General features: G+C 47.5%; 1 protein-coding gene across 1 annotated transcript; it reads right to left on the bottom strand.

The window, feature by feature from the left end:
• Positions 1-3,366: 3,366 nt before the first annotated feature.
• On the bottom strand, positions 3,367-6,235 carry LOC121166044 (kelch repeat and BTB domain-containing protein 6-like). The gene has a single exon (XM_040995078.1). It carries the CDS (start codon positions 6,233-6,235, stop codon positions 4,238-4,240), a length of 1,998 nt encoding a protein of 665 aa, XP_040851012.1. The 3' UTR covers positions 3,367-4,237.
• Between the last annotated feature and the right edge of the window lie 16,707 nt (positions 6,236-22,942).

Raw genomic sequence — 22,942 nt, 5'->3', positions numbered from 1 at the left:
GAACAGCAGCAAAAGATGGGCAAAGTGCTTGGTCTCCTGCCACCCATGTGGGGGACCTGGAAGAAGCTTCTGGCTCCTGGCTTTGGCCTGGCTCAGCCCTGGTCCTTTCAGTCACCTGGCGAGTGAATTAGCAGATGGAAGATACTCTTTCGTCTCCCATTCTGATTTTCAAATAAAGTCTTTTTAATCATAGTAAATCAGGACTGTTCATCAGATGAAACATCTTGCTGCCAGTTGAAGCATATGTCAAACAGCACATCATTTCTAGAACTTCCTATATAGACATGATTCACCTAAGTTCTTGGCTATGCTTTGAATGTGATTTGGCCCCTGAATTCATACATGCATTTAAGCCTTGAAGCTTCCCATTAATGGTATCAAAAATGTAGAAGCCTATAATCGAATTGTGGTGTTTTATCAAGGGCTTTTGGAAGGTGATTGAATTAGATTGTTAGCAGGGAGGCCCCATGATGGAGTCCTGGTGGCTTTATAACCATGTAGACATAGATTCAGACCTGTGAATTCCCTGTGCCTGGCCCTGCAACACTGCCTGACTGCTAGCAAGGAGGCTGTCAGCAGAGGAGCAGAGGTGGACCCCATGAGGATGGCCTCATCTTGTACTGTGGACCTCCAGGATAAACAACTTTCCTTTATAACACAGGCTGCCTCGCGTATTTCATTATAACAATAAAAGAAAGCTGACTGGTGCCAGTACAATCCCCTACAACATGGGCTGGCTTCATTTCCTCATCAAGAGTTGAAAAGATGCTCCCCAAGCCAAGGGAGCAGACTTCACATCTCAAGCCCTTCCGGTCTAAAGTGCTGTTGTTGGAGTCCAGTAGAGGTGATGGGCTTGGCTTGGGTTTTGGATCTTGTGGTTGGGGAAAGGCTAGCTGGCCAACACTTCTCTGTCTTGGCTGGTTTTTGACTGTTTCCTGTTGATGGTCGTCAGCCACTGCCCTGCCTCTGCCTCTCGCTCCTGGTGTTTGTTACCCCCACCCCAGGAGGAGCACAGAGCATCAGCTAAGCATCTGCTGGGACGTGGGAATAGTCTCTCAGTCACCTGATTTGCACTGCCTGAGTTTTGTTGTTAAAGAAAAATATGAATGTAGTATGGTTATTTTCTGAACTTGTTGCTGAAAAATTACGGATAGCTTTTCTTCGGCACACCTTTTTCTCTTTATGTTTTGAGAGGTAGAGAGCTCCTGTCTGCTGATTCACTCCCCTAAAGGCATACAAGTTCACAATGTTCAGAACTTTCCTGGGCCAAAACCAAGAGCCAGGAACCCAATCCAAGACTCCAATGTGAGTGGCTGGAATTTAAATTACTTGCACCATTCCTACCACCTCTAAGGGGCTAGCTTTTCTTTTTATAAGATACATTTTTAAAAAAAGATTTATTTTATTGGGAAGGCAGATGTACAAAGAGGAGGAAAGACAGGAAGATCTTCTGTCTGATGATTCATTTCCCAAGTGGCCACAATGGCCGGTTCTGCGCTGATCCAAAGTCAGGAGCCAGAAACTTCTTTTCGGGTCTCCCACATGGGTACAGGGTCCCAAGGCTTTGGGCCATCCTCGACTACTCTCCCAGGCCACAAGCAGGGAGCTGGATGGGAAGTGGAGCTGCCAGGATTAGAACCGGCACCCACATGGGATCCTGGAGCATTCAAGGCGAGGACCTTAAGCATTATGCTGTCACACTGGGCCCTACCTTTTCTTTCTAAGATTTATTTATTTTTATTGGAAAGGCAGATATACAGAGAGGAAGAGAGATAGGAAGATCTTCCATCTGATGGTTCATTCCCCAAATGGCTGCAAGGACTGAAGCTGAGCCAGTCTGAAACCAGGAGCCAGGAACTTCCTCCAGATCTCCCACGTAGATGCAGGGTCCCAAGGCTTTGGGTCATCCTTGACTGCTTTCCCAGGCCACAGGCAGGGAGCTGGATGGGAAGCGAGGCTGCTGGGATTAGAATATGCACTATATGGGATCCTGGTGCGTGTGAGGCGAGGACTTTAACCACTACACTATTGTGCCAGGCCCATGGGTCTACCTTTTCAAGAAGTGGAGTCTAGAGCCAGAGGAGGATACTGAACCTAGGTACTCTGTCGAGGTATAAGCATCTTCTTTTAGACAGGCAGAAAAGACACACACACACACACACACACACACACACACACACACACACACACACACACACACACACACACACACACACACACGGAGGAATGGAGCTACTGGCTTGCTGTCCTTGTCAGCATCCTTGGCCCCACCCAGGGGCAGCCCCACTATGCCTTGTAGAGGTTGCAGCTCCTTTTAGATGACCTCCTCCTTCTGAGCCTGCTGGGACAGACACGGCACTGCCCTTGACATCTGGTTCCCACTTTGGCAACACTTTTCCTTTGGCTTTTGGGGTTCTGATATCTCAATTTCTGCTTGTTTTCCCAATCCTAATCCTGGTAACTGCCTCTACTTTCTCTTTTTGCCTGCTTACCCAACTTCTTTTATTCAAATGTTGAGAGTTGTTTTCTTGAATGAACCATGGTCGATGCTATACTGGCATGAATAGATGAAAAAAAAAAAAAAAAACACCAAGACTCTCAAACATTATATTACAGGATGGCTATAGGGGTCTTTGGCCTCGATCACAATGTTGAGCTCTTGTTGGTAGAAAAACGAATATAGGCTGAGCAAGTCACATCTGAAAACCTAAAACCCAAGTGTTCCAAAATTACAAAATTTTTGAGCACAATATGACACAAGTGTGGAAAATTCCACATCACAAAACTTTGTGCATGAAATTATTACAAATATATAAGCTATCTTCACACAATATGAAGATGTATATAAACACCTACTCTCAAACTATCTAATTACACATGTGTAAACTGTTTTCCAAAACTGAAAAAAATAAAATCTGAACAGTTTTTCTGTGTGAGTGTGTAATTTTTAGTCTATATTTTCTGACATTTCCTTAAATCATAGTGACAAAAAAAAAACAAACACTGGAGCATAGTTAGAGAAAAATTAGAAAATGTTTGAATGGCACAATAAAATAAGCAGTATTTTACAGAAAACAAACTTTAACTACAGGTCTTAACATTAACTTTTAATACAAAAATACTTTCAACTGATAGTAAAGAGCATTAGTGACTTAAAGACAAAAATTTATTGCTACACAAAACAGTTCTAGATACAACTTACAGGTTTTATTATTTTTTTAAAGGAGTTATTTATTCATTTGAAAAGACAGAATTAACTAGGGAGAGACAGCAAGACAGATGTTATGTCTGCTGTTTCACTCCCCAGGGCTGTGGTAGGACAAAGGCAGGAGCCAAGAGTTTCAGCCAAGTCTCCCACACGGCTAGCAGGGGCAAGGACTTGGGCCACCTTTTGCCGTTTTCCCTGGCCATTACCATGGAACTGATTCAGAAGTGGAGCAACTGGGATATGACAATTTTAAAGCTCTTTGGCACTTAATTTTATAGTGAAAGGGCATAATAACTATTTGCCTCAGTAAGGTACTATTTTTTTTACCACATACATATTTTCAAAAGCATCACAACTTTCTTTATCCTGATAAACACCAAAACTGTACAAATATTCTGTAATGTTATGCAATACAAACATAATACAAGGATACAGATAAAATTTTGTACACACAATAATGTTTAGTACAAACATTCCTGATTAAATGAAGCATGTATCAGGTTCACACAAAAAAGCTCCACAAAATTAGTTACTTAAAAAAAACATGTAGATCGATAACAGAGTAGAATTTTTTGGATTAAAATTGGTAATTTTGCAAATTCACATTTTATAGTCTAAATTTAAAATAAAGTTTTAAAATACTTGGTTTTGCCATTGTTTTTACTTTTAGTGAGCTTACAGTTACTGTGTAGAATATTAATAAACCCAACAGCCCTATTTATAACATGTACTTTCTATTCTTCACTGTTGAGAAAACTAAAATCTGACAGACTACATTTCAGTCAGAACACACTTTGAAAAAACCCACTATATGTTTTGATTTCTCTGGGTGCTAAAATTTCCTAACATAAAATTACATTAGTATTTCACAAGCAGGAGCCTGTTCTAAACCAAACCTGCAGTTAATTAACTCCTCCCTTGCCTGTAAGAAAGGTTTTCATCTCCAGATGCTTTCCATACCAGTAAAACAAAACCAAAAAAACTTGGTGCTTCAATTTGTTATAACAAACCCTGCTAAGCTTGTGCTTTTCAATGACCCCACAGATTTTCATCAGACACGGAACCTGAGCTACTTAGCTCAGAGCCCAGCTCACTGAATTCACCTGAGTCCCATTCAGTACTAGACTCACTTGGTACATCATCCTCTTCAGTGAGGAAACCATGACCAGGTTCAAGGCAGCAAGGATAAACGCGAGCTGACAGGCAAAAAAAGTACGAGTCAAACTGTAAGAGCCCTAACGGGGTGTTTATATTGACCCAACAGTCCTCCCTGGTATCATATTCATATACTGTCACTCGGTTCTTTTTCCATTTTAGGTTGTGTGAGGTGATGAGCAACAACTTTTGGCCATAGTTGACAATCCTATAGTTGTTGGTCTCTGCCACTACGGGAATATTACTTATCTGCCTCCACTGGGCTCTGAATGGGTTGTAGACCTTCACGGCCGGTATGTCACAGATACAATAGATCTCGTCATTGAAGACGCACGCCTCATGAAAGTTATTGCGCTTAAGAGAAAGACACTTGAGCCACACGTTGTGGCTAGGATCGTAAGAGTACATGCGTCTATTGTTAAGGGCATAGAGGCAGTTCTGAATTACTACTAGATCGAATGACATGAAAGAATGAGGCAGGCAAGCCACCAATACCCACTGGTTCTTCTGAACACTGTAACACTCCACTTTCTTCAATTTAACACCAGTAATAGGGTCTCGCCCACCCAAAACGTAAAGATAGCCATCAAGATATGCTATATTCATGCCCTCACGACACAGCAAGCGGTCTGGAAGTTGCTGCCAATTATTCTGGGCTGGTTTGTACACCCAGAGATCTTTCCAGGCCTGGGTAGCTAGATAGATATCATGGTCTGGAGAGACACAAACAGCAAAAGTGCTGACAGCCCCACTGCGTACCAGGCAGGTTAAAGGGGAGGGCACTTTGTAAATATCCCCAGTGTATGGGTCACAGCAGATAAAGGGGTCTTTGGGACGGCCAAAGAAGAGCACCATCTCCCTCACACACATGCCCAGCCTCTGGGGGTTATTTTCTCCTGCAAACATCACAGAGCTGCTGGCAAAGTCTGGCACTGGCAGCAAAGACCTGCACGACATGTCACTCTGGCGTGTCTGCAGGACCCCTTCTATAATGTCCTGGCAATACTTCTTTACTATAGGCTCGGTCAGCAGCCCTTCCAGGTAATCCTGCTCATCTTCGGTGAACAGTGTCCAGCGGACACACCTGAAGATTTCGGGGGCATGGGGACCCCGTTCTTCAGGGACAGCCTCCATCCACTGCAGGGCCACCTGGCTCACCATCTGCTCACTCTCTATATTCAGACTATCTAGGCACAGGATGGCCAGGAGCTGGGCCAGGGTCAGATCAGCTAGAGACTCTTCCCCAACAGAACCCATCTGGCTGAGCTGCTTAAAGTTATGTGCTATGAAGGCCTGGGCCTGACAGCGCAGCTGGACATGGCCAAAAGCATCAGCAAATTTGAAGATGGCTGTGCAGTTGGCCAAGTTGAGACGGCGGGCTAAGAAAGAGGCACAGGCTTCCCGCACGTACTCGAGCTGCAGCATGTCAGAGGCGGCGTACAGGGGCTGCACGTTGGCCTCATTCAGGGACACACGGCCCGTGTAGCAGTAATCCAGCAGCACCTCAAAGGAATCCGGGTCTAAGTCATGGATGGTCACACTGGTCTGCTTGCTCTCATGCATGGCACCCGTGAACATGCTCCGGAAATAGGGACAGGTGGCTGCCAGCACATTGCGGTTGCACAGGAACTGGCGCCCCGGGCCGGGCCCACTGCCAGGTGTCAGCACCTCGATGGTCACGTCACACAGCAGCTGCGAGTCCTGGAACGACTTGAGCTGTGCCAGCATGGTGGCGGAATGGCCGGAGTCCTTCAACTCTTCAGGGCCCCTGAAAAAGGCTGAAACTGTGCACCTGCGAAGCTTCCTGCGCCGCTTCCCGCTGAGTGAGCTGGTGGGGCGGCCGGCGCGCGGAGCATTCTCCTCAGACTGCATGGTGGAGACCGAGTGCTGAGGAGGGGGAGAGAGAATGGAGGAAGGAGAGAGAGAGATGGGGCGGGGACGGGAGGAGGGGTGGAAAGGGGGAGAGAGTGAGTTTGCATGGACGGCACACGGGCTTCTTACTCGTCTTCCCTTGCTGACGCCATTGAGTAAGGGTCTCCCCAAGAGACTGAGGCACAGGTTCCCCCCAAATTCCGCCCCTTGCTGGCGTCCACAGAGCCCGATTCACCCCCACTTCTGCTTTCCCTCACAGGAGTGGCTGACTGGAGTCCCAGACCATGATGGCCTAGGGCTGCACAGGCTCACACAGGCAGGCAACAGGGAGAACGCTCACCCCCAGCAGGCTCTGCGTGTCACCCCTTGCCCCAGGCACGCACTGGGTTCCCGTAAGGATCACCAGAGGCTCCTGGTGGACTGAATGTCCGCAGAGGAGCTTGCGGGGACCATGAGGGCGCTCTTGACTGCTGCGGCGGCAGTTCCGGTGCAAGGCAGTGGGACTACTTCTCACAGTACTAAAACAATTAAAGAATGGGACAACACCACTTCTGGGGTATTTGGGAGCAAGGAAGTCAGCGTCCAAGAGCATGCTTAGGGGAAGGGATAATTGAATAAATCAGATACATTTTAAAAATGTCAAGCTTGGTGCCATGGCTGAATGGCTAAATCCTCCCCTTGTAAGCACACTGGGATCCCATACCGGCACGTTGGTGTCCTGGCTGCTCCACTTCCCCTCCAGCTTCCACCTTGCAGCTTGGGAAAGCAGTAGGGAAAGCAGTAGGGAAAGCAGTAGAGGACAGCCCAGAGCCCTGGGACTCTGCACCTGCATGGCAGACCCGGAAGAAGCTCCTGACTTCTGGCTTTGCATAGGCTCAATCTCAGCGTTTGTGGCCATTTGGGGAGTGAACTAGCAGACGGGAGATATTCTGTCTCTTCTCTCAACAAATCTGATCCACCTTTCCAATAAAAATTTTAAAATCTTAAAAATAAAATTGGGGGAGGGAGCACGATGGGCTTAGTGGCTAAAATGCTTGCCTTGCACACTCCGGGATCCCATATGGGCACTGGTTACAGTGTCCCAGTTGCTCCACTTCCCATACAGCTCCATGTTGGTGAGACAGAGAGGAAGATCTTCAGTTCGCTGGTTTACTCCCCAGGTGGCCACAACACCCAGAGTTGAGCTGATCTGAAGCCAGGAGTCAGGAATTTCTCCCAGGTCTCCCACGCAGGTGCAGGGTCCCAATGCTTTGGGTCACCCACCACTGCTTTCCCAGGCCACAAACAGGGAGCTGGATGGGAAGCAGTGTTGTGGGCTGAGTTAATTAGTGCTCGTTAAGTTGAGCAATAACAGGAAATGGGCTCACAGCTAAAACACCTGGACTAATTGGACTCATTGGCATCCTGTTGTTTGGCTAATGGACTTGGGGAAGAGTATGAAAGAAGTAACAAAGGGAGGCTTGAGAGAGACTTCCACCATCACTGGTCTCCTGTGGGTGCTTCATCCCCAGACCCTCTCCCTGTCCACGTTACTGGCTCTGCTGGCTGGAGCAAAGCTGAGCCGCTGGGATTAGAACCAGCACCCATATGGGATCCTGGCACATGCAAGGTGAGGACTTTAGCCACTAGGCTACCACACTGGGTTCTAAAATTTCTTTCAGTCATTTGAAAGGCAAGAGGTGGCAGATAAAAGCATAGATAGACATAGAGACCATCTTCCTTCTGATTTATTCCCCAGATGGCTGCAAGGGTTATGCCAAGCAGAGCCAGAAGGCTGGAGCTGCACCCAGGTCTCTGCCATCTGCTGGTGACGACCCAAGCAAGCCTCCCAAGAAGGCAACTTAAGTGCTGTGCCAAACACCTGTCCTAAGTAAATATTTTATTTGAGAGGTTGCAGGGTCGGTCTGGGTGGGAGATAAAGGAATACACAAGCTCCCATCCATGCTTGACTTGCCAGATGCCTGCAACAGATGAGGCCTGGCAGGGCTGAAGCTAAGAGCTGGTGACACAACCCAGATCTCCCATATAGGAGGCAATGAATAATGCACTGCCTGCCAGGGTCTGCAATAGCAGGAAGCTGGAGTCAGGAGCCAAAGCTGGGAAGCAAACCCAGGCATCTGAGTTGGCTCTGAGCGTCCTGACAAACATCCCCTATCCCCAAGAGTAATAGATTAGAAACTTATTGCAAATGAAACAGCTTCCTACTTGTTTGACAAAAGCCATTCTGAAATATGGAAAACAGTTGAATGTAGAATTATATTTCTTCATTGTACTAGAGCAGCTTAGACCTGCTAACAAACGTGTCTGGACTTAGGACACCAGCTCTCAGAATAGCTAAAGCATAGTTTCTGTCTGCTCTGCAGCTTAGCTGAGAGCTGTAGATTCCAAGAGCTGGAGGAGAGGACCGGTTCCTCCTCCCACACCTGCAGGCAGGCCTTCGCCTCTGCTTGAAGGCTGCCCACGCAGCCTCGCCGGCCTTTAGTGGCTCACCCCACCTTAAACAGCACTGCCTGGGAGAATTTTCAGATCTTGAGCAGAAAGTTTCGCCTCATTGTACTTTTCTATTTTTAATCCTAAGGAGTCAGGTAGACTAATTCTGGCTCAAGGGTGGATTGGGAACTAATGAGAAGTGCTTGCTTACTCAGTTGGAGGCGCCCTCCTTTGGAAAGAAAGAGAACTAGTATGAATGGAAAATGAGTGGGGGGCTTGGGAAGGGGAAGGGAGAAGCATGGAAGCTTCTGCTCCACGGGAATCATAGTGAAGACCCCTCTGTTCTGCCCCTTGTCTAAGCACAGGTCATGTCATGCTGCTCTTTCCCACTGCTAGATCTTTCCTTCTCCGAGAGCCTAATCCACTCAGTCACTCCCATGGACGTGCTCTTGCCCATCAGCACTTCTCCCAAAGAATGGTGCCAATGACAGTCAACTCTGCGAGGGAAAGCAAAAAGCTGACTGAGGGTACCCCAGAGTTTAAATCCATGCTCTCCCGAATTTTGTAGGATTTTTTTTCTGCTGAGTGCATGACTGTAACTAAAAAACAAGCAAAAAAAAAAAAAAAAAAACACCCCCCCCAAAACAGATTTATTTATTTGAAGCCAGAGATACAGATAGAGAAAACCGTATCCACTGATACACTCCCTAAACCTGGGTTGCCCATGTGGGTGCAGGGGCCCAAGCACTTGGGTATCCTCTACTGCTTTCCCAGGTGTATTAGTAAGGAGCTGGATGGGAAGTGGAACAGCTGGAACTTGAACTGGCACTCATATAGGATGCTGACACCACAGGAAGTGACTTGACCTGCTGTGTCACAACACTGACCCCTTGACTACATATTTAAATACATTAAATCACATATTATATGAATGTGTCTGGAACTGAACATGAACTTGCTGAGATGACAATCAGACATTATGCCACATGTTTCTAAACATCAGAGGTGATATGCTGCTTCCTAGATTGGCTCACCAGTCCCGCACACCCCATTCCACTGTTCCTGCATTACACCTAAATGCAGAGGTTAACCATTACCCCAATTACAAATGCCATATTCCATTGCCAACCATTAATGACCTCTCTCAGGTTTGTCATCTGGAGCGGGGAGATGTGCTTTCATTCACTCAATTATTAAATTGTGAAGGACCTACTGGATTCAAAGACAAAGAAAAGCAAATATTTGCATAATGTGACCGGGTCTGGAACTGAGTGGGAGTGAGCTGGGTTGCCAGGACCTGAGGGCCAGGAAGAAGGGAAGGGTAGGAGTGGAAAAGTACTGAGCACTGAGTCAGAGGGAAATGTCTTTCATCCTCCCCAGGTAAGCTGGTTCTCACCTGAGGCAGCTTGCAGGTGAGCTCCCAGCCTGGGAGCGCCTGGGCTAGGGTAGCACCTGTGCTGAGGAGCTGCTCCAGTGGGAAGGGTGGAGAATCTGAGCCTTAGCCTGCAGCTTCCTCTGCATGCTGTGAAAATGGGTAAGAAAGGACTCATCTCCCCTTGTTTAACAGCATGCTTCCCTTAGCTGCCTGTCACAGCAATAGTCTACTGGAGTCATTTATCTAGCCGTTGCACAGTAACTTGGTATTCCACAAAAGTTGTCTTCACTAAAAATCTAAGTCCTCTTTTATCTTTCCAAGAGAAGAATATAAGAAAGGAGACAGGGACGGGGGTGATGAGAGACCTTCGATGTACTAGTCACTCCTCAAATGGCTGTGACAGACAGCTGGCTGCCAGGCTAAAGCCAGGAGCCCAAAACACCATCTGCTCTATTTGGGACTCCATCCTAAGTGGCTGGAGCCCAAGCACTTGGTCCGTCTTCTGCTGCTTTCCCAGGCACACCAGAAGGAAGCTGGATCAGAAGCAGAGCAGCTGGGACTGGACTGCGAGATCAACATGCTTATTCTGAATTCAACTGTGGCTTCCGGTGCCGGCCCCGGCTGAGATGTCTTTTTAGGTTTCCTGATAAAACCAGATAGAACCAGGTGTTGCCAAGATTGTGACGAATTTGTGCAGACGGTTTCAGAGTCACCCTACAGTTCACTGTTATTTCAAACCCCCTCAGTGATGGTTTAGCTACCACTTTTGAACATGTAATTGTAAACATGTAGAAGCATGATCTGCTAAAGCGCATATTCCAAAGACTCTCCACTTTTTCTCTTCATCCCATATAGCACCTAGTGTCACCCACTTACTCAAACTCTATACACCCCCAAACCTTTTTGAACAGAGATTGATTTGGGATTTTCTCCCACCCCCTTGGCATCCTGTCAAAATTTTTTGTCTTCCTCAGACGATATAGTTCCTGCTATTTCAGACACAGTTCCTGGTATTTGGGTTTTGGAAGGGAGCACATGAGTGGGGTGAACCCACTGATGATGACAGCTGTGCTATGTCCGAAATGGGAGGAGGACTCCCCCTAACGCCAGTCCTTGTGAGACCTGCTGGACTGTCTGATCCAACTTCAAAAACCACACATGGAACTCTGGCCTGGAGCCAGACTCTTCAGACCAGGGTTAAAACAGAGCAGGAGAGGTAGGAATTCAGCCCAGGGGAGTTGATGCCCACATCTCAGAGTGTCTGGGCTTGGTTCCTGCTTCCAGAGCCTGACTTCCGTTTCCTAATTCAGGCCCTGGCAGGCAGAGGCCATGGCTCAAGCAGCTGGGTTCCTGCCACCTGTGTGGGAGACCTGAACTGACTTCCTGGTTCCTGGCACCATTCAGGAATGTTGTGGGTATATGAGGAGTGAACTAGTTGTGTTTTTTTTTTTTTTCTGCTTCTCAAATAAGCAAATTTTAGTAAGTTATACACACACACACACACACACACGCACGGCTTCTCAACCTCGGCATTTTCACATTCTAGATAATTTTGTTAAGAGGAAGCTGTCCTGTGCATTGTGGGTTGCTTAGCAGTACCCCCAGGTTCTACACTCTAGATATCACCACACCCCACAAACTGTGACAACCAAAATTGTCTCCAAACAATTCCAAGTCCTCCTGGGGTGGGGGCAAATTCCCCAGTTGACAACTGTAGAAACAAGAGCACAGGGGTCCTCTGAAGCACGTTCTTACAATGGCTGCCATCCTCCAGACTGGGGCTCTGGCCCAAGCCCTGGTTACTCTTGCTTCCAATCCACGCTCCTACTACCGCACTGGGAAAGCAGCAGATGGCCTGAGTACGTGGGCCCCTGCAGGACCTCATGGGCAATCCAGATACGGTTCCAGGCTTTTGACTGCAGCCTGACTCAGCCTTGGGTCTTGTGGGTATCTGGGAAGTCCAGGCGATGGAAGATTTCTGTTCTCCCTCTCTCTCTCTAGAACCCTGCCTTTCAAATAAAATAAGGCTTTTTTTTAAAAAAATGAGCCACAAGCCAAGCATTTTCTCAAGAAACAGGAAAAGACTAGCCAGAATTGTGCAGGGAATACACCAGCAGAGACTGACATCCTGAAGCAGTCGAGAGAATGTTCAGTGGAGCTCGCAGTGAAACACGACTGAGGCTGCAGTAGCAGAGCGAGGAGCATCTCCTGTGCTTGGTGACCTCTGCAGAGCAGCCCACGCAGGAGGCTGCAGGGAGCTGAGGAATGACACGGTGATGAGGAGCACGACTTTGCAAGGAGACTGGACAGGGTGGCCACGAGAAGGTGCATACTTATGGACTGAGCTAGGGGAACACATGGTCAGTAGAGATGGACGGAGGGTAGACACAGTCTAAGGCAAGTACTGATGAGTGAGGACCAGAGGAGCTCTGTCAGGGAGGAGTACAGGACACAAAAGGGAAAACAGAGTTTCAGAACAGGTGTCTCAGTGACAGCAGATAATGCCTCAAGTCCCTGGGTTTCTGCCACCTATGGGGGACACCTGGAAGGAGTTTCTGGTTCCTGGCTCCAGCTTGGCTCAGCCCCAGCTATTTGCAGACATTTAGGGAGTGGAAAAGCAGATAGAAAAATCTCTTTCTATTTCTCTCCATCTTTCAAATACTTAAAAAAAAAAAAAAGCAGAGAAGATGAGCATTTGGCTTAGCAATTAGGCTGCCGTTTCGAAGTGCCTGGGTGAAGTGCCCCCATTCCAATCTCCTTCCCAGGGCACAGTGGAGGTGCGGGAGGAAGGTGTAGGGTGTAGTAACGATCACTCAAGTGGCCAGGTCTTTGTCACCTCTCTGGGAGACCCAGATTGAGTTTCTGGCTTGTGATTTCAGCCTGGCACATCACTGGCACAATCCAGTGGGTGGGAAGATGTCTCTGCCTCGCTGCCTTTCCAACAGACAAAATAATAACACAGCGGAAGACAAATAAGCATAGGGGAAGGTATTACATGTGATCAGAGTATATGTTCTGGTACTGGCCAAATGGAAGGCAATGAGAGGACAGGGAGCATTTGGAAAGCCGGTAACAGAGAGGAAAGAGGTAAGCAGCGGTAAGTGAAAACACTGCTGGGCAGCACGGCAGTCAAGGCAAGGGGAAGCAGCAGCCAATCTGAGAGCAGCTACTGTGCACAAGTCCTTTGCACACAGTCTTATTTGCTTCTCGAAATTACTTTGGGAAGTTGGTGTTATGGCTGCTGCTTCCCAGAAAAGCAAGGAAGACAGATAAAAAAAAAAAAAAAAAAAGAAAAGAAAAAGAAAAAGAAAAGGATGTCCCAGCAGGTGGCATCCTTGTACCTGGGGCCCAAGCTGGTCTGACTCCGAATGTCTTGACTGTCTCGTCCGAGGCAGGTTTCTGCTGCTGCAACTTCTGTAAGAATTAAGGTGGGGAACAGGTGTGTATCAGTATACCTTGCCTTATGATAATGACATACCTGAAGCTGGGTAGTTTATAAAGAAAATAAGCTGGTTGTGCTCACAGTGCCGGAGGCTGAGTGACCAGCCGGCATGGTGCCTGGCTCTGGCAAGGACCCCACCTACCCACCCGCATCACATCTTGCTGGCTGGTAGCAGAATGTGAGTGTGTGCGTGCAGGGAGAGATCACCTGGAGAAACAGGATGACAACACAGTGTGAGACCGGAAAGCAGAGCAACCGGGGAGTGGCTAGGTTTGCTTACTGGACGGAGAAAAGGGGGCGTGGGGCGGGAGGGAGCTCTCCCATTCAAGGTTGAGTCCTCACACATCCACATGGCCAGGCCTGAGCCAGGCTGAAGGTGGGAGGCAGAGGCTAGCACCATGGAACAGAGGGCTGAGCTGCCGCCACAACTCTGCCCCCCTATGTGGGTGCTGGTTCTAATCCTGGCTGCCCCAGTTCCTATCCAGCTCCAAGCTAATGAGCCTGCAAAAGCAGCAAAAAAAAAAAAAAAAAAGGAGTGTTTCTGCCCCAGCCACCCTTGCGGAGCATGGAGTTCAGCCTGGCCAAAACCTGGCTATTTTGTGAATTAGCAGTTGGAAGATCTCTATCTTTTGCTCTCTATCTCTGTAACTGCCTTTCAAATAAATTCTAAAATAAATAAATAAAATCTTTAAAAAAAAATGGGAACCAGACACGCAGCCCAGATCTTCCACATGGGTGGAGGCGACCCGACAACCTGAGCCATCCCCTGCTGCCTCCCAGGGTGTGCATGAACTGCACCCTGACACTACTACGGTCAGGTCAGCACCCTAACCTCCAGGCCTAACACTAACCCCACTTGGTCTGAGAATGAATCAGGGATCCCATCAGAACAACCTCAGTCTCCTCCAAGGCAAGTGCCCTCAATCACCAAACCAACTCCCAGCAGGTCCTACACCTCTTTTTTCTACATCTATTTTTTGATGAATATAATATTTGTACTTATGGGTATGCCTTTATAAACATGCATATAAGCTGCAGTGATGTAATCAAGCTAATTAGCATTTCCATGTTCTCAAATGCACATTTCTATGTGTCAAGAACTTCCAAACTCGTTGATCCCAGGCCAAATGCTATTATAGGCATTTGGGGAGTCAAAACGCAAACAGGAGCCCTCTATTTCTCTTTTAAAATATAAATATATATATTTTAAAGATTTGCTTTTATTTTTATTGGAAAGTCAGATATACAGAGAGGAGGAGAGACAGAGAGGAAGATCTTTTGTCTGATGATTTACTCCCCAAGCTGCCGCAATGGCCAGAGCTGAACTTATCTTAAGCCAGGACCCAGGAGCTCTTCCAGGTCTCCCATGCGGGTGCAGTGTTCCCAAGGCTTTAGGCCATCCTCGACTGCTTTCCCAGACCACAAGCAGGGAGCTGGATGGGAAGTGGGGCTACTGGGATTAAACTGGTGCCCACATGGATCTCGGCAAAGTAAGGAAATTAGCCACTAGGCTACTGCACTGGGCTTCAATATATACATCCAGCTCCCTGCTTGTGGCCTGGGGAAGCAGTAGAGAAAGGCCCAAAGCCTTAGGATCCTACACCTGTGTGATAGCCATGGAAGGAGCTCCTGGCTTAGAATCGGCTCAGCTCTGGCCTTTGCAGCCATGTGGGGAGTGATCCAGTGGATGGAAGAGCTTTCTTTCAGTCTCTCTTCTCCATAAATGTGATCTGCCTTTCCAATAAAAGTAAATAAATTTTAAAACAAACAACAACAAAAAAAGAAAATCAAGAAACAGGAGTCTGCTTAAGCTGTCACCTGTGACACAGCGATCCTTAAACGCTCTTTAGAATCCTGGCTGCTCTGCTTCCTGTCCCGCTCCCTGCACCCGGCAACAGTGGAAGATGGTTCACGTGGCTGGGACCCCACCACGTAGCTGGGAGAGCTTGGTGGAGTTCTAGGCTCATGGCTTTAGCAGGGCCCAGTGCAGATGCTAAGATCATTTAGGGAATAAAAACAAGAGACAGAAGATCTCTGTTTCTTCTTCTTCTTTCTGTAACTCTTTCAAATAAATAAATCAATCTTTTTTTTAAAAAAAGAAAAAAGTAAAAAAAAATCCCGGTGAATTCAAAAATTCAGGTGAACCAGTATTTTGAAGTTCAGCTCTCCTCCACCCACATCCTGAGCTACTCTGGGGCAATTGTGTTCAGCAGGTGTCACATGGGTCTCTCAGCCCTCTCCCTGCTCCCAAGGTCAATGGGTATTTATTTACTCAGAAAGGTCTCTGCTGTGGCTCGGGATATGCAGTACAGCCTCCTGTCCCTGTGGCAGCCTCGGCAGCGGAGACGACAGCTGAGGAGGAAGGAAAGAGGAGGTCAGTGAAGCTACAGGGTCATCAGCCACCAGACACCTCAGGCCGTGAGGCGTGGGGAGGCAGGACTTCAGGGCCTGGAAGACGCAGGCAAGTCTCAGCCCCCACCCTGTTGTCCCTTCCCCATGGTCCCCAACCCCACCTCTTTCTGCACCAAGCACCCAGAGCAAGTTCCATTTAGCCTTGGAACAAAACTTAAGATTATGTTTTATGGAAAATCTGGTCTTATTCTAGATCTTTATTTTGTACAGGATACTTAAAAAAAAAAATCCATGGAAAATGGTACTAAAACATTAAGTTCAGGGGACGGCATGTGGTGTAGCAGTGAAGTCACTGTTGGGACATCTACATCCCGTAACTGAATACCAGACCAGAGTTCTGGCTGCACTGCTTCGGGTTAGCTTTCCGTTAACATGCACCTAGGAGGCAGCAGAGGATGGCTCCTGCAACGGATGTGGAAAATAAGAATGCAGTTCCCCATGGTCCAGTGCAATAGCCTAGTGTCTAAAGTCCTTGCCTGACACACGCCGGGATCCCATATGGGCGCCGGTTCTAATCCTGGCAGTTCTACTTCCCATCCAGCTCCCTGCTAGTGGCCTGGGAAAGCCCAGAGCCTTGGGACCCTGCACCCACAGGGGAGACTGGAAAGGGGTTCCTGGCTCCAGATTGGCTGAGCTCCATCTGTTGTGGCCACTGGGGAGTGAATCAGCAGACACAAGATCTTCCTCTCTGTCTCTCCTTCTCTCTCCAATAAAAAATAAATAAATCTAAAAAAAAAAAAAAGCAGTTTCCAGATCCTGGCTTTGTCACAGCTTGGTCCTGGTGGTACTGGTCATCTGGAACACTTTCTCTATCTCTGCTTTTCAAATAAGTAAAGTTTATTTTAATGAAAAACATTTTTGTAGTCCATGTGTAGTCTTTTTCATAATACATATTTTTCATGAACTTTAAACATTTCATATATATATATACATTTAAAAAGTTCTGCACTAAATTCATCTTGGATTCCATTTTCCACAAACTTTAAAAATATTTATATATTTGAAAGGCAGTTAGAGAGGGAGAGGCAGACAGATCTTCTGTACTGGTTACTTTCCCCAATGGCCATTACAGTCAGAGATGGATGAGGCTAAAGTCAGGGGCTTAAAGCTCTACCCTGGTCTCTCACTTGAGCAGGCGGGGCCCAAACACTTGGACCATCTTCTGCTGCTGTTCCAGACGCATTAGCAGGCAGCTGGATCAGAAGTTTGAGAAGACATAAGCTAGGGCTCCCGTGAGATGCAGGCATCAAATGCAGTGGCTTCAATGCTGTCCCCTGTCAGAACTTTGTGAAATCCCATTGTTGGCCGCCTTCCCCGGCAATTTTTTTTTTTTCTGGTGGTAGACCACATAGTCCCAAATAATTTGAGAAGGCATTACCCCAAAATAAGACTGGTTAAAGCACAAATCATTGCTGAACAAATCCATCCTTTACTATTTTTCTTTTGCACTTCAATCACCACTGTTCTTTGATAAGCAGATGAGAGAGAGAGAGCTCTCTTTCAGCCACTGATTCACCCCCACAAGCCCACTCCATACAGCCAGGCCTGGGCCAGGCCAGAGGCCAAAGGCAGAAAGGCCAGGTACAAGGAAGAACCACAATTACTGGAGCTATCACTGTCGCTGGAAGGCTTGGGAGCTGGAGTCAGGTATCAGAGGCTGAATCCAGGCGCTCCAATGTGGAACAAGGGTGTCTCAATTAGCATCTCAACCACTAGGTTAAATATGCCTACCTCTTAAAGCCCTTTTTATCCCTTTACATAAAATTAGAAACACCCTGTGGCTGGTAACATCTTCACTAATCATTTGCAAATCCATTTAAAAATCAATTTCTCCAATCACCTGCTAACATTTGCATACTTTTTATATTTGGTAGGAAGATAAACATACTAAACTCAGGTTTAAAGCTATCACAGCACAATACAAAGATTTATGGAATAACGGAATTAAAAGGTAAATTTATTTCGGTACAGACAATTCTTTGTTTTTAAAAGATTTATTTTTATTCAAAAAAGCAGATTTTACAGAAAGGAGAGACAGAGTTCTTCCATCTGCTGGTTTACTCCCCAAATGGTCACAACTGCCAGAGCTGAGCTCTTCTGAAGTGGGGAGCCAGGAGCTTCTTATGGGCCTCCCACATGGGTACAGGGTCCCAAGGCCTAGGGCATCCTCTACTGATTTCCCTGGCCATAAGCAGACAGCTGGATTGGAAGTGCAGCAGCGAGGACATGAACCAGTGCTCATGTGGGACACTGGGACTTTGGTCCACTGTCACGGCACCAGCCCCGGTATAAACAATTCTGAAATCCACGCAGCTTTTCACAGAGCATATTTTGTGTACTTGGCTCAGCAAATTCAAGCATAAGCAAATAAATCTTTTGGCCCAGCTGGATTTTATGTCCAAGGGTTCCCAACATCCTGGTACTGGAGCTTGAGACTCCTTCCAGGTTACTTTCTTTGTGCTCACATCACAAAAATAAGGAAAGCGTTCTCTTTTGACCTCTGCTGTGGTTTGAACTTGTCTCCCCACAATTTCATGTACTGGAAACCTAATCCTTTCATTCGTATGTTAACTGTATTAGTCTGGAAGGAGTAGGTTCTGGAAGGAGTAGGAGGGTTGGGAGAAGAGAAATCAGGCAATGGGAAAAAGAAGAAAGTTGAATGTTGTACAACTGACTCCGTGCATTACAGAATATCACTGCTAGGTTAGTACTAAGTTGAATCAGTCATTATGAGTTTCAGGCTCACAAAAATGTTGGGAATCTATATTACAGAACTGAGGCCTTGCAACTTACAATGTAATAGGATGGAGCTGGCACTAATCATACATGTATGATTTCACCATCTCCTGGAAATGTGTGAGAAACGTGGACTGGTCCCTGGATGGCTGAAGCTTCTAAAGCCTCTACTCCAAGGGCATCTCGGGAAGAGACTGGCGTAAGGTTACACTCAGCCCAGGACCATCAATCATACTAACCCTTTCCTCAGCGCCAAGTAATGGCTTGGGAGATTTTTCTAGAGTAGGGGAAAAAAAAAATCTGTACTTTCATAGTGGAAACAAATGGGAAATAGAAATAACCCTGTGTGGATGCTTGTTCTCACTGGAGCAAAGGCTTTTTTTTTTTCATTTTAAAAATATATTTATTTCAAAGACAGAGATGGAGACAAGGTGAGAACTTCCCATCCAATGAATTATTCCCCAAATACCCGCTACAGCCCAGGCTAGGTCAAGCCAATGCTAGAAGCCTGGAACTGGGTCTTCCACAGAGGGGGCAGGGCCCCAGGCAGGACCATCACTGCTGCCTCCCAGCTGACACCTAAGCTGGAATCGGGAGTCTATATGGGACCCAAGCCCACACAGGATGCATGCCTCACCAGCAGCACCTTGACCACTATGCTGAACACCTGGTTTTGAAAGGGCTCCTGGAATGGACCATGGCTGTGGGGCCAGGCCGTTTGCTGACATTGAAATGCAGAGGATTTGTTGGGACCCAGATGCGTGACTTAGTGAAAAGCTCTGGCACTAAGCTGACTTCAGTTACTCCATAAGTGACCTTGGCAGCTCTGGCCAGCTGGTGGACAGGAGGGTAGGATCTGATATCCCCCCTAACTCTGTAAAGCCTCTTGGCTGAGAAGTGCTCATTATTTTGTATAAATGTTAAAGAAGTGTCGCAACGCAACAAAGCTCCTGTCCTTGATTTTGAATTGTTTGCTCAGGCTGCCTTAGCAAAGAGCCACAGACTGGGCAGCTTGGGCAAGACATGCAACTTCTCATGGTGCTGGAGGCCAAGTCCAAGACCATGCTGGTAGGGTCATCTGCTCTCCTGGCACCTCCTGCCTGGGTCCCTGCAGGGTCTTCCTCCAGGCCTGGGTCCCTGCGGGGTCTTCCTCCAGGCCTGGGTCCCTGCGGGGTCTTCCTCCAGGCCTGGGTCCCTGTGGGGTCTTCCTCCAGGCCTGGGTCCCTGCAGGGTCTTCCTCCAGGCCTGGGTCCCTGCGGGGTCTTCCTCCAGGCCTGGGTCCCCACGCGATCTCCTCTCTGACTACACTCCTTCTTGGACTGGAGTACACCCATTAATTTTCCACATGTAGTTAAGGACGCTCACACGTTAGCCTGGACTTGCTTCTGTGATTTACAGGAGTTCACAGCCAGTATGTCCTGACCTTAGAGAATGAGATTAGATTTCAAAATAACTCGGGAAGCCAGAGAAAGCAAGAAAATGGTCCAGCAATTTTGCTTGGTTAGATCTTAATTTATTCCAGAGGGGGCCCAGGAGAGGAGACTCCCAGGTTGCTAAGGACACAAACTCTATCCTGAGTATCCTCTGAGTGCCACCACTGGCTCCTCTGGCATCTGCCAGCCCTGCTTGTGGCCTCCTGGGGATGGGAGAGTGGGGGATGGGCTGTCAGAAAAGTTTTGTGAGCCAGAGCACCGTAGGGGATTACCAACATTCCTGTGGTTTCTGGGGTCTCTCAAGCAGACTGGAGTGCAGGCATGCTTGTGAAGAGCTTTCTTCCACAGAACTGTTGCAAAGAGCTTGATATCAGATTTCAACAACAGATGGAAATTTTGTAAGCACTTATTTATGTGCAATATGCTGGTTGCACACTTGAGATTACACTAGTGTGCAAGTGACCAGCCACTGTTTTTTTTTTTTTTTTAATTTTTTTTTTTTTTTTGGAAAGGCAGATATACAGAGAGGAGGAGAGACAGAGAGGAAGATCTTCTGTCTGATGATTCAATCCCAAGTGACTGCAATGGCTGGTGCTGTACCGATTCCAGGAGCCAGGAGACTCTTCCAGGTCTCCCACACGGGTGCAGGGTCCCAAGGCTTTGGGCCGTCCTTGACTGCTTTCCCAGGCCACAGGCATGGAGCTGGATGGGAAGTGGGGCTGCCAGGATTAGAGCTGGTGCCCATATGGGATCCCAGTGCATGCAAGGTGAGGACTTTAGACATTAGGCTACCATGCCAGGCCCAGGATCACCCATTTTTTTCCATTCATATTTATTTTATTTGAAAGGCAGAAAGACAAGAGACAGTGACAGTGAAAGAGGTTTTCATTGGCTGGTTCATCCGATCCCAAATGCCTGAAACAGCCAAGGCTGGACCAGGCCCCAGCTGGGAGCCTGAAATTCAACTTGGGTCTCTCAGAGCGCATGCTAGCAGGAAGCTGGAATCAGGTTAGCCCAGATTCCAACTCAGGGCTGTGATGTGGGACCAGGCAGTCACCGTGCTCACTTGTGGCAACCTTCTGTCAAAACCAAGACCATTTTACAACCGAGGAAACGGGCCAAAAAAACAAACCAAAACAAAAAACGACTGTCTGTGAGTTTCAACTCCAAACAGTAAAAAAACAAGGCCAATAATTTAACTTAACAGGCTCCAAGTTTCACCCTGGTATTAGCCACACTGCTCTGCCTTAAGTTATTTTTCTGATAAAGGAGTTAAGTCCTCGGCCCAGCATGGTAGCCTAGCGGCTAAAGTCCTTGCCTTGCATGCACAAAGATCCTATGCGGGCACCAACTCTAATCCTGACAGCCCTGCTTCCCATCCAGCTCCCTGCTTGTGGCCTGGGAAAGCAATCAAGGACAGCCCAAAGTCTTGGGATCCTGCACCTCTGTGGAAGACCTGGAAGAGGCTCTGGGCTCCTGGCTTCCTATTGGAGCAGCTCCAGTCGTCGCAGCTGCTTGGGGAGTGAATCATCGGATGGAAGATTTTTCTCTCTGTCTCTCCTCCTCTCTGTATGTCTGACTTTCCAATAAAAATAAACAAATCTTAAAAAAAAAAAAAAAAGCGAGGGCCCGGCACGGTGGCGCAGTGGTTAAGACACTGGCCTTGCATGCCCAGGATCCCATATGAGCGCCGGTTCTAATCACAGCAGCCCCACTTCCCTTCCAGCTCCCTGCCTGTGGCCCAGGAAAGCAGTCAAGGACGGCCCAAGGCTTTGGGACCCTGCACCCACGTGGGAGACCCGGAAGAGGCTCCTGGCTTCAGATCCGCATAGTATGGACCATTGCGCTCACTTGGGGAGTGAATCATTGGACGGGAAATCTTCCTCTCTGTCTCTCCTCTCTGTATATCCGCCTTTCCAATAAAAATAAAATAAATCTTTTTTTTTTTTTTTAAAGGTTAAGCCCTTTTTTGTAGTTGTCTAGCTAGGTGGAAATCCCTTATTAAAGTTTACCTAAACACCTAACTCGGTAAAAGCATGTTTTGCTGCAAACACAGTGGCTGGTCCAACTTAACTTTAAATCTTTGTCAAATGGGTTGGATTCATTCACCTACTACTACAGTTCTTTTTTTTTTTAATTATATTTTTGACATTCTTTACATAGTTAATTAGGGTAAAAAGGCTCAAGGGCTATAGGAAAGTGGGTAAGATTATTATTTCCATATTGTTTCCTTCATGTATCTGAGGTAAAGGGGGATAGGGGGAGAAGCCCCACCCAGCCTCCCACCCATCCCAAGTCCCCCATGTGGGGCATGCTCCGAGATACTTGCTCAGGGGTTTTGCTGGTTCCCCAGACTACTACAGTTCTAATGATTTCATAACTGCTTGAAGATAAACGTCTTTTCCTTGAGCTGTTTACTTGGCATCTACTTGGGGAGTGAACCAGCGGATGGAAGCACTCTGTGTCTCTCCTTCACTCTATAAGTCTGACTTGCCAATAAAAAAATAATTAAAAAAAAAAAAAGACTTAAGGGAGCTTCCAGATGGGGGGGGGGTCACAGGCCGAAGACGGTGTGCCCCCAACTCCCCAGGTTCCTGGGTGTCGGAAGGGCTCTGCAGGGAAAGCGCAACGACCGAATGGGGTGAACCTCAGTGTTCTCCGAAGCCGCATGGCGGGGTGGGGGGAAAAGCCACGACCAGGAATGGAGGGACGGCCGCCGGCCCCAGTGGCCACCAGTCACACGCAGGTGCCACTTTCTGGTCCCCGGAGTGAGGCAAGGAGCGCTTCCCGTGCTGCTGCTGTCCCCCGGGAACCTGCCTTCCTCCTTGCCCCCGCGTGGGCTTCTCGGCCCCGGTACCCCACGCTCGAGGTCCCTCCAC

Source organism: Ochotona curzoniae, unplaced genomic scaffold (genome assembly GCF_017591425.1).
Source record: "Ochotona curzoniae isolate NIBS_2020 unplaced genomic scaffold, NIBS_Ocur_1.0 contig_908, whole genome shotgun sequence".
Taxonomy (NCBI): Eukaryota; Metazoa; Chordata; class Mammalia; order Lagomorpha; family Ochotonidae; genus Ochotona; species Ochotona curzoniae.
Note: the sequence above shows the minus strand (reverse complement) of the source record. Positions and strands in the feature narration are given on the sequence as shown.